The following is a 12,116-nucleotide window of genomic DNA, read 5'->3' as shown; positions in this document are numbered from 1 at the left end:
GCTCTCGGCTCCTGCAGCGCACGTTGCTGTTTCCATTGCCGCAGGCGACACGTTACAGCGAACTCCAGATGGAACGGCTTTTTTGTTTTTGTTTTTTTTTTAAGGCGTCAGACCTGCTTGTTAAAAGTGTTCTCCATGAAACACCCTGTAAATCAGGATCAAGCCCTGACTGGCACATTGCCTCATTCTCCCATTACCTCACTTGAGCCACAGCCCGCATACTTCTGTGCTAAGCAGCAGCCCTGTGCGAGGGATGCTCCCAGGAAAACTCCCGCGCCCTCTCCACGGCTGAGCGGCCTCGCATGGCTTTTCAGGAGTGGGATGAAGAGAGGAGAGCTGGCAGGGAATGGAGAGGCCAGTTTAGAACCTCCTGGGTGCTTGCCTTAACTTCTGCATGTGCCCAACTCAGAAATCACTTCATGCGTCCCAAAGAGGAAGCTCACTTTAGCTCAGAGCTGCCAGAGAACCAAGTGGTCAAACAGAGAGAGCCTTGGGGGATCAGCTTGCTTGCACACTTGACAGATTTGTTTCAGGGAATATGTGGCAGAACCTGGAAGCCACAAGAACACCGGCCTCTGCCCGGGTCCTGCCCCTCCTTGGTGGAGCCCTGCGTAGCCACCACACTGGGCCACTGTCTTCTTGCCATGTCCAGGATTTCATGTCCAAAGAGGAAATCACATAACCTCCCCACCCCAGCAGATTTGGGTCAGCAGATGGGCATGACCAGGCACAAGTGCTTCTTTATGCTTGGGAGAGCCTGCAGGTACAGGCGAGATACACCACAGGACCCCCACCTCTGCATCCTCAGTTTATTTCTGGAGTAATAGATTATTTTTTTTTTTACTGCAGATACTGGTTTACCTTGAGGAGACTAATTTTACCTGGTCAGGTCTCCTGTGAACTAGTATTTTCAGTGTTTGCAGCATCATATATATATGTATATAAACATGCCCTGCAGGCTGGAGAGGCTGGAGCTGGGTTGTTGTAGCCGTGCCAACCAAAATTTCCGTGTGACTCATCAATAGCCAGAGAAGTAATGAGCATCTCCTAACAAAGCTCTGAACTGCAGGGCTCTGCCTGGATCTATTGGCACTGAATGGGAGACTGCCAAACAGAGCATTTGAAGGTGCATAATGGACTGTGAGATACATTTATAATTGGAGATGAAGTACTTGGTCAATATATGTTACATGCAGGTAAAGATATTGTGGCCTGTTACTTCTTCTAAGTGCAGCTAGCTAAGTTCCCAGGTGAAGAAATCTTGAGAATCTGTTTGCATAACAACTTATTCTTAGAGAGGAAAATAAGTTGCACCTGTAATAAACAAGAAATCTGTCCCATAGGAATCAGTGAACAAAATATGTAAACTAACCAAATATAGAGAGATTTGACAGATGTACAGCCTAGTCATTTACCAGCCAATAAACTGTCAGTGTATTGTTAGCCAATTAGGTCTAAGTGCCTTCTGATATTTCCTATAAATATAAGCTTTGTGAATAAAGAACTGACTTTTCTTCCTGAAGAAACTGAGTCCCATCTACTTATTAATGCAACAAATATATATGTTCATAGTCTAAGCAATCAACAAGTAAAAAGATCATGAAATGACACAAACAGAAGAAGGTGACAAGACAGAAAATAATAATGTGCGGGTGACTGCATGATCCCCATAACAGGAACTCGTTAATTGTATGTAAATGGAAAAGGTCCCTTGGACCTGGAATAAAGAAGGTACTAGAAAACAACATCTCAAACATTTGCAATTTCTGCATTTGTCCTGTGGAAAAGCTTCAAATTTAACACTGTGGCTTAATGCTCTCTTTTTAGCCCTGTTTTGACTTTTCAAAGAGATGCTGTCAGCCTAATCCTCTTCTGCTTACCCTTAGCATATTGACAAGAAACAGACAAGTGAAAGCAAAGCAGAGTCAGGTCCTTTTGCTGGCCTGCAGGGATTTGTGGGGCATGGCTACTTATCAGAGCAGCTGGCTTTTTTGCTTTTGCCCCTACACCTGATTGTGTACACAGGTGCACTGCTGCATGTGCCAGGATAAGGCTTCCCAGGCTGTAAGAGTACTTTCTTCTGATATGATTCCAAAATACCTTACAGATTATGTGCAAAAAATCACTTGTTCACTAAGAGGCTGGAGCCAAGACGGTGAATGTATAAGCCCCCAGGCAGTCTTATTTTGCATCCTCCCTCATCTCATGCCCCCTCAGGATATCTCATTATTTGCATTTATGCTACAGTTTCCAGCAGTCACTTACAAAGGGTGGCTGCTCCCAGAGCTTCCATTTAGAGGCAGGAGAGATTCTGATAAAAAGGGGGATGTCGTAAAATGAATAACTTTTTGGAAATTCTGGTCTCATTTAGATCTGATAACAGACAGGTTTAAAAACTAGAAAGATACCCCTGGGTCTTCCAGGAGGACACTTAATGATTGTGCCAAGAGAGAACAAAAGACCTTCCAGTAATAAACCCCAACCCTGCTGCTTACTGTTGTCCAAGCTCAGCCTACTCAAATTCTGTGCCACTTTGTCATCCTTGAAACAAAAATCCACCCTTTCCTGCTTACAAAAAATATATGTTACAAGGAACTACTTGTGCTATCAGTTTATAGCAGGGGAAATGAGTAATAATTTGTTTGGTCAAAACTGCAGAGTGATTAGTTCTGTAATGCATGGACATCCAGCTGGAGCCATGCCAGGGCACAAGGATTAAAAGCAACCAAATTCTTAACTCTAGTGAAAAGGATGCATGGGACATTAATAAAATAAAGGTTTAGTTCTATGGATACAGGTAACAAGGTGAGAACCCATCCCTGTCTGAAAGCACTATACCCCCACACACTGGGGAAGTATCTTTCCTTTTTCTCCTCTGTGCTCTGCCTTCCCTAATCAGCTGGACAGACTCTGGCTGCTTAAAGGAGGTAAAAAAAGACTGGAGATTAATTTCTCCTGAGCTGCCCCCAAGACATGGGTTCCTGGTTAGTTCTCTCCCTGCTTGTAAGACCCCCTGTGTACCACTATGGGGGACAGGCCACTTGCTGAGCAGTGAGAAGGGAAGGTCACACTAGGATCAGCGATTGAAAATGGGAGGCTGATCTCCTGCAGCACCTGTAAAAAATCTCTCAACACAACCACTTGTAAGACAGCATTTCTTTATTGCCTGTACTGTTTGCACACTAAGAAAACATACTTAAGGTTGTACATTGAAAGAACCTGCTGGTTCTTGCCATTGCAGTATGACAGCACTGATAAAGGTAATACACAGAACTGGCCCATATTTGTATTTCACACCTTTGTCTGGGGTGTGCTGTGTACAGAGCGTGGGAGGCACAGGTTCAGAACACCTTAGCATGGACTCCCCTTCCCAAAAATCACTTCTTGCAAAGACAAGCAGTTCCCCTAGCAGCACTGTAGGTCTTACTCCAGGCTCCATACCAGCTACCCTGGTTCCTTCAGGGCCTCTTGTAGCTTTCTGATTCCCAGTCTCTGGAAGGCATCAGTGCAGTTAAACAGTGTGAGCCACAGACAGCCAAGAGTAAGGACTAAGCAGGATCTCACTACTTTTAGCTCTTACTCAGAAATCCTGCTCTTCCAGAGAAAAACTTCCTGTTTTCTATCAGAAGGGCACTAGGAGGTGCCATGGAAATTCTTTGTAATGCTGATGTCTGTAGGTGACTCAGAGCACTTTTCCTGCCTGGGATATTCCCAGCAAAATTTGTGCAATAAACAGACATTGAGAGTAACCGCCTCATCCCAAGAGAGGAAAGACTGTGGACAAGTATAGGCCTTCCCTATGCCACAAGGTTTGGGGGCTGTGTCACAGCTGCAGTATCACATCTTGTGCCTACAATGTCAGAGTCACATATAGAAACAGCCTTGAAGACAAAAGGGGAAAGGGAACGAAAAAAAAATCTCACTTAATCCCAAGGCTTTGAGAGCTGCTGAGCTGCAGACCAGAAAGCATCGCACCCCAGAAGCTCCATGCCCAGGCACCACAGCAGCTTTGGTGACAGGAGCACTTCTGGGGACAGCGCCTACTCTGCCCTGCTTTGCCCTGCCCCTTAGTGACAAAAAGGCCCCTTCCCAATGGGAACAGGTTCAGTCTGGCTCTTTCTCAGGCCCTTCACCAGTCAAGTGAGGCTGTTGCTCGAGGTCCCTGCAAGAGAAAAAGGTACATTTCATACAGGCAGCTGCCTTATGCCTCCATCCAGGCACATTTGAAAGCGCTCTGGTGGGATCTTTGAGGACTGCGGGTAAGGCAGTTCCAAATTGCTGGAGATTCTTCAGGAAAGGATAAGAGAATGGGAGGAAACAGGCAGCATTCAGCCTTAAAACAGGCTATATATGGCTCCCCTGGTTTGTACAGACAGCTCCTGCAATGGGCTATGAATCAGCAGCACATGCCAGCGCCTGCGGGTCCCAGGGCAGCAGCTCTGTGTTCCGTAAACATACAACAGGACAGTGAAAAGGTCCATAAGGGTGACAAAGCAATGAAAGCCATTGGGATGACTCCTTCTATCAGATCACATATGGAATCTGTTAACTACAATATTGACAAGTCCAGCCAAATGCTGCAGTATATCCAGGGCCCAATCCAGATCTTGCGGGAAGGGGTGGAAGTGTTCTCACTCAGCACAGCAGGCTCTCAGCTGAGCACTGCCGCTGCAGAACCAAGAGGAGATGCTTCCCTCTGAGACAGATGGATCACTTCTTAGAGCTAGCCCAAATTTAAAATAATATCTTTGTCTTTTACATGGAAATTCTATTTAATACAGACCCACTGTGTCCTCTGCTGCTAGGCCGCTTCTTTGCCAGAAAGAACAGGAACAAGACTTCATCCCTTTAGAGGGAATCAACCTCTCCAGACAGAAGGCCCTGTCTGTGCTGCTAGCTAAGACCAGCCAAATTCCCCCAAAGAAGCAGAGGCCTCTTGAGACCAGGGCTGCATGCAGACTTTGGAAGTAGATCAGTGCAGACAATATGCACATTTTAGCCTGATTTATGCCTCAAAATTCACAGACTGGGAAAAGCCTCTAGAGAGCTGATACCATCAGATTCAGCTTGCTTGAAAGGAACCCCCAGCTTCATGATACAGCATTGGCATGTGTCTCTTGCTGACACATTGGTGCGCTTTATGTGCAGCACCCTTTCCTCCTGCTGATATCCTCCAGCTGCAGGGCATTCTCCCTCTGCCTGTCTTCTTGTGCTGTCAGCAACCTGGAAAGAACAGCACAGATCAAGAACACAACCTGGTTACTGAGCTCTTCCTGCCAAGGCAGTTGCCTCTGCCCTTTGCTCTCCACCAGCCATTTAGGATTTACATTTAGGATTGCAAGAATTGACAGGCCCAAAGATTGGACTTCTCTGGAAGGTGGGCTAGATAAATCACACACAGAGAATGAGCATGAATTTCCAGAGAACAGGGAAAGAAAATGGACACATACAAGAGGGGGTACCATGGCTTAGTAATCTGAGCACCAGTGTGAGTGGCCTGTGCCTTATCCCCAAGATCCCCTATTGCTGTCAGAATTCTGGGTTGTTTGCTCCACCTGTCTGGGCCATCTTGGGCAGCACCATGGTAATAAAGCATGCTGAAGGCACGTGCTATGGGAGATGTGATTCACCTAGCTGATAAATAAATCCACCCAGTTAATGAACAGCTAAATCCTGCTGTGGATTTAACACATGGTGCAGGAGGAAGTGAAGAGATAAAAGAAAGCAAAAGGATAGTTTTCTTGCAAGATTTGAAATAATTTTTTTCCAAAAACTACCTTTTAAAACTAAAAATTTTAGAGCAAATTTCTTTCAGCTGACAGCATCTTACCTCCTTTTAAAATGACTGCCACTGAAATAGCTCAGTCTGTACAGTGCTTATTAAGATAGGGGAGAAAGAACTCTTAGAGCTGCTTGAAGACTTCAAACTGAAAACACCAGCTTAAAATCTGGGACAGTATGCAAGGCTTTTGTGATGAAATATTCAAATTGAACTCCTAATCTTGCAACAGCCAGTTCTAGCAGGTGAAGTTTTTTGTGCAGAGTCCAGTCTACACTTGGTGCTCTCCAGGCACAAAAGACAAGGACCTGGAGGGAGTCTCTTTTGGGTTGTGACAGAAAGTCAGTCTCTGACACCTCCCTCTCCTTGCCCATTCCCCAGGGGAGCCCACACCAGTCACCTCCAGCTGGGGAAGTGTCCCAGGGTGACGGCTCGTGTTCACTGACCTGGCCATGTGCAGCATGGGCTCCATGATGTTGTAGCCAGTCATGGCACTGCACTCGTAGAACACAGCCTTGTACTCCTGCCAGAGAGCACAGCAAGCACCCACGGTGACTCCCAGCTTTCCACCATCACCACTCACCCACAGCCTTGGGAGCTGGCCCACCCTCATCCCCAGGAACCCTGCCAAGAGCCACTGGATGGAGCCAGGAGAGTGGCTGCTGCCCTGCTGGGTGCACACCCTGCTCACCAACCCAGGAGGAGGAGATGCTTTTTCAGCATTGAGGGCCAAGTCAGAGTGTCCAAAAGGGAGCACTGGGGAAGTTGTTTGGGAAGAGAAAACATCTGTCCAGGGTACTTTGATTCCCTTACCTTTTTTTGCAGGTCCAGAAGGCAGGAAGCCTTTGAAACCCTGTCTCCCCCAACCCAGGGGCCAAGGTGCCAGCAGGCAGGCAGACAAGGGAGTGAGGAAAGAGGCAGGATGATGGTGCATTAGGGAGCCCTCAAATGGGAAATCAGCCATGCATGTTCCCCTCAGAAAACTGTAATGAGATATCAAGCCCCAAGAGTGAGCCTGCTCAAGGGCCACTGTCTGCCACATCCAGGCCACCACCTCATCCTCCCTTGTACCAGAGGGACCTGTCCACATTGGAGAAACGGGGTAGGAGGGAGAGGGAAGGTACCATACTGGAAAAGGGCTCCAGGAAGGGCTTTTTGCAGCCAGACTGCCGTGCTCACAGCTGGAGGGTGGCTGCAGAGCAAGTCAAACAGCAGAGCACTGAGTCACACCTTCGCCAGCCTTTCCCCCTCCACCTTGGGCACTTTCCGCGTCTCTCTCTGCACAGCATCCAATTTATTTCCAAGCAGAAACACCACAGCTCCATCCTCTATTCCTTCCTGCAAAAGAAATAAAGACCCCTAGAGACCAAGCCACTCAGAGCAGATCCTTTCAGCCCAAGCAAACAAGACCTTCAGTGGCAGCAGGATCAGGCCCATTGAAGGGTAATTCCTTCAATAGCCCCAGGGATTTGTGAAAGGAAGCTTGAACCAGGGCAACATTCCAAATGTTTGGTATGTTGAGCTGGGATGGTGACAGAGGGGAGACAGGACATAAGTGCCTCTCAGGAAAATAAGAAGCCTAAAGAAAAGCAGCTTGCCCCATAGGCATTTTGGAATTTGTGATCTGGCAGATCTTCTAAATAAGCTCAGTAATTTTTTGTATGTGCAGTACAGTGTCTGATGTGCTGTCCTAAACTCAATGATCCCTTGCTGCAAATCCACTGGCCAAACAAGTTAAGCAACCTTCACCCCTTGTAAGCTGTCTCTGTAGGGACTGTTATTCCTAGGCAATTCCTGGAGCCCCTTACCTCTGGTCAAACTCTCTATAGTTCCACTGGCTCACTAGAGCACGGTCACAGTAAGAACAGGGCTCAGTTATTTCCAAATTCAAGTGCCCTGCATGGCATACAAAACCTGAACAGCTTCAAAACAAAATAAACACACAGATGGGGAGAGGAAAAGAAGACAGAGATTAAAATATACAGATTTCATGTGGTTTGATTTTCTGTGCACTCAGTTTAAACTTCCTCCTGAAAGGAACCTGATTTTCAGAGGCTGGTTAGTTTTGAAGATCCTAACATTTGATCTTCTAGAATTCAAAGACATAAGTGGTTTTTGTTTGTTTGTTTCCCCAAGAGGCTCGTGGAAATTAACAGTTCTAGAATCCTCCAGCCTATACTTACTCATTCCACTGAGATCTGGGTTTTTTGAGACTCAGCACAATCAAAACAAAACCGCCCTTGAAAATTTCACTTCACCTCTTGATCATCTACACACAACTAATTTAAATTTTAAAGAGAGGTATTTTTGTGTCCCCAAGAAGATATAAGCTACAGATAAATGCTTTTAGTGAGTGTTTGGAAATAAAAAACAGGGTGAAACCCAGCAGTATTAATACAGTGTTACCAAATCTTAAATAAAAAAAGGAAATAAAAAGAAGCACTTCCCTTTCCTGCGCATAGGCCAGACACCACGAGATCTCCCTCCCTGAGCACAGGTGGGATGTGACCCTGTTTAGAAGATGTAGCCAGTGCACATGGGCTGCTTACAAACCCACACCGCTGTTTTGGGAGGTCCCACCACGTTCAGCCACAGCAATAGCCCTCCCTGATTTAATGGGCTACCACTGCCTTTGTTACCTTCCACACAAAGCCTCTGGTTCCAAACTGACCAGCACAGGCATCTGCTTTGATAATTCAGCTTCACAAGGTCAACAGGACTTCCTGGGGCACTGAAAAACGTCCCTTCCAGGCAGACTGTTGTAGCAAGGGAGCAGCAGCAGCAGCACTGGAGGCCAGGTCCCGCTCTCACCTGGACGCTGCTCATCCAGTTCCGCACGGCCACGAAGGAGCACTCGGCTGTGATGTCGTACATCACCAGGATCCCGTCTGCCTTCCGGAAGTACTGCTTGGTGACGCTCCGAAACCTGAGCCCACACAAACCAAAGGCACCCTCAGAACCACAGGGTGGGACTGTCTGTCTGTCTGTCAGCGCAGGCTCTCTGCAGGGCCTGGCAGCACCTGTGTGTGATGTGTCCCTCAGAGCTGGTGTCTACACACAGGTGACAGATCCCTGCACCTTTGAGACAGGCCAGGCAGCTGCGGATAGGTAGGAATCTTGCCAAATGCATGGTGCTGAGAAAGCAAGAAGGAAGACCTTTGCAGGTCTGGAAGAAAGAAGCAGAAGAATCTATTTGGGTGGGATAGGAAAAAGTAATTTCCTATTAAAAGGGAAACTGATGGAGAAAACATGATCTTTCTCTATAGTCTGGAAGAATCTGCAGACTAAGCTGTACCACAGAACAAACTAGGCATGCGTAATGCCTGCCCCAGGGCTGCCAAAACAGCAATTAAGAACTCAGCATCAGTAAGTCTGTTTCCACTATTGAATCTATAAACCAATGGCATTACACATAAAAAATCAGGAGCTAGACACAATTTCCAGGAAAAAATTCTGCCAGACATCTACTTTTTGTTGTCTGTACCATTTAAAACCACAGGCTGATATTTTGTGAATAAATTCCAACCAAAGCAAACCAAACAAAAAAACCCAAACCAAACAACCAAAACAACAAACCCAAACCTTGGAATCTGTAAGCACCTTGTGACAGAGCCATGATATAACCACAATGATTGCAAACTGACGGAATTAACAATGTAATTTGGGAATTAATAAATGTAACAAAAGTCCTGAGATCTCACTAGAGAGCTGTGTATTTCAGCTGTGTATGTCCCTGCACATGGCAACAAACTCTACTCTTACAAGCCAAGAAAACCTACAGCTGTTACCCTTCTGTACTCTTAAGATAGTTGCCTGAAGCCTGTTCTTTCTCACTACAATATTCTGGCACCTACCCAACTGAGAAAGCACAGACTGTATCTTTGGCAATCAAGATGCACCTCTGGAACTGCCAGCCAGGCAAGATGCTCCGGAAGAACCATCAAAGGTAGCATGCATAAGTCTCAGGGAAGTCTCCAATGAGTTCTCCTTGCATGCTCCAAGGGGTTCTTCCATCTCTTCCTTAGATATTTACAGTTGAATACCTCTATTTAGAAGTAATATTCCTACAGAAGAAGAAAAAGCTTTTTCTTCTTCCCAGGTCTCCTATTTGGTATCAGCACTGATCCCAGCTCTCTCTTGTGGGTACATATCTAAGACCTGCTAGTGCTGCAGGGGCCTGTGGTAAAGGTCCTTCTGCAGAGACAACATCTTGAATTTGGCCTCTACTGCAATCTGGCCTCAATAAAATGTCACATTTTATGTCATAGCAACTCCCCTTACTGCTCAGTTTCAGCATCAAAATAACCACAGGAGTCCCCTCAGAAATAATTATTTCTTCAGCATGAAGCCTAATTTTGGAAGAGAGAGTTGCTTTTCAATAGATACTCCTACTTAGTACATTCCCACCAGCTCTGCAAGGTCTAGCTGCCTGAGATAGACAGCATCATTGGCACAGTTTAGGATTAGAATATTCCCATGACCTTGGCTGCCCCCTGAAGGCCTGCCCCCATAACATATTTAGCTCAAAACACCCAGTGCTTATTTTTGTCAGGCCCTTGAGGTTCATGGTCCTCTTGAAATAGCTTCTCATCTTAAGTTTCGAATTATATCCTACATAAAATGTAATTTACATGGAGCCAGTGATGGGCCTTCATCTCTAGTAGCAGATAAGGGTCAAATGTGTCCTCTACTACTCTTGTCCTCACCAACACTGCTGGTAACATCTAGAGATATCCCATGCTTTTAAAACTAGAGGACTTCAAATGGGGAGCAAGTGTTCACTGTCACAGAATGCTGCACAACCCCTCTACCAAGGATTATCACTTCCACAAGTCTATCAGCAGAAGGGACAGTGAAAGGGGCCAATAACCTCACTGACAGAGTCCAGCAGGGTAGTTCAAATCACCTTCCCCATAGGTCATGCTAATTCAGCCAGTTTTGACAGCTGAATCAGATCTGGAAAGGTTCACAGTCCTTTCCAACCTTTGAACCCCATGACATACATCTATGGATGGATTGCTTGGAGCCACAAGCATGCAGGTCAGACACACGGAAAACTACTTTTCTGTCAATCCTCAGAGTGATCTCCCCAGGCCCTGCTTCACAGTCACAGCTTCTAGAAGTCTCTGGAACAGACCCCTGCTGCACGTTCAGGACTGGAATAGCTGTCATGACCTGTTTGATCCTTCTGAGGCTGATAGCTTCCCCAGGAACAGAAACCAGCTGCATGCACTCTTTGCCTTTCCTCCACTGAGCGCGTCAGAAATCGCTTACCTCTCTTGTCCAGCTGTATCCCACAGCTGTAAGGCAACCTGGGTGTTATCCACCATTAGACTCTTCACCTGGTAATCAATACCTGTCAGGAAGGTGACAATGATTATGAGGTAGGATGGGGAGAGAGCCCCTTGCCATTACAATGGCCAGACAAACTCCATTTAGTTCAAGGAAATTGCAAGGTTGATTCAATACTGGGAGAGAGACCATCTTTACCCTCTAGCTGGGCTATAATACAGGCAAAAGAGCATTTTCCCAGGCTGCCTTTCCCACCCTCCTTATCCAGATGAAGCAGGCACGCTATTACTTACCAATGGTTGCATTGAGCTCAGCCAAGAACCTGTCATAGCAGAAGCGGTGGATGAAGGAACTCTTCCCAACACCAGAATTCCCCACAAACACCACTTTAAAGATGCGATCTGGGGAATAGCTGGCTGCTTCCAGTGCTTGGAGCTACAATGGAAAAAGGCATGAGGTTCTGAAGAGCCCAGCTGCAGGCAGTGCTTTGATTCAGGGATTAGAGCCTTGCACTGTAAATCTGGGGTTTGATGGGAAGAGAGTCAGACACCAACCCTAGCAGGTATTTGAGGAATTACCCCAGAGGTAACTGCACTCACCCTGGTTTCAGTGCCAACAGGCTGGGCTCGAGGAGGCAGCAGAGCAGCATCTAGGCCATCTGCATTTTTTCTGCAGTCAGAGTCACCCTTCAAAGTCATCTTAAACCACTCAGGATCTGCTGCCAAGGGCCATCTCTCCTCATCTCTGCTGTTCTCTCCAAAGTTTGTGCTGCCTCCTTCTCCTGTCTTCATCCAAACCCCATTGCCTGGGAAGTATTTGCAGTTCTTTCTGTTGGGTTCTTCCACTGCCACGTCCACTGGGAAGGTGAAGGGAAGGTCCGCAGAGGCCAGTTGTCTGCATTGAAGTCCACAGGCAGCACAGATAGGGTGGGAGGGGGGGAGAACACAGGGAAAGAAGGAGGTTGCAAATTCCCAACCAACCAATGCAATCCAATTAGTATACATGAAGCTCTCAAAGGAACTCTATATAGTCACTCCTCACACTC

General features: G+C 46.6%; 1 protein-coding gene across 1 annotated transcript in view; it reads right to left on the bottom strand.

Moving 5' to 3' along the window:
• Nucleotides 1-5,138: 5,138 nt before the first annotated feature.
• The window catches only part of CRACR2B (calcium release activated channel regulator 2B), a 25,237-nt gene continuing 18,259 nt past the window's right edge, over nt 5,139-12,116 (bottom strand). Inside the window, exons 11-17 of the mRNA XM_005419507.1 lie at nt 11,671-11,965; nt 11,365-11,506; nt 11,054-11,135; nt 8,591-8,705; nt 7,010-7,117; nt 6,226-6,302; nt 5,139-5,223 (exon numbers count right to left, since the gene is read on the bottom strand). Coding sequence (XP_005419564.1) covers nt 5,139-5,223; nt 6,226-6,302; nt 7,010-7,117; nt 8,591-8,705; nt 11,054-11,135; nt 11,365-11,506; nt 11,671-11,965 — 904 coding nt within the window. The remainder of the gene's footprint in view (nt 5,224-6,225; nt 6,303-7,009; nt 7,118-8,590; nt 8,706-11,053; nt 11,136-11,364; nt 11,507-11,670; nt 11,966-12,116) is intronic.

The sequence above is a fragment of the Geospiza fortis genome, unplaced genomic scaffold (assembly GCF_000277835.1).
Source record: "Geospiza fortis unplaced genomic scaffold, GeoFor_1.0 scaffold66, whole genome shotgun sequence".
NCBI classification, from domain to species: domain Eukaryota; kingdom Metazoa; phylum Chordata; class Aves; order Passeriformes; family Thraupidae; genus Geospiza; species Geospiza fortis.
This window is presented reverse-complemented; position numbering and strand designations above follow the sequence as displayed.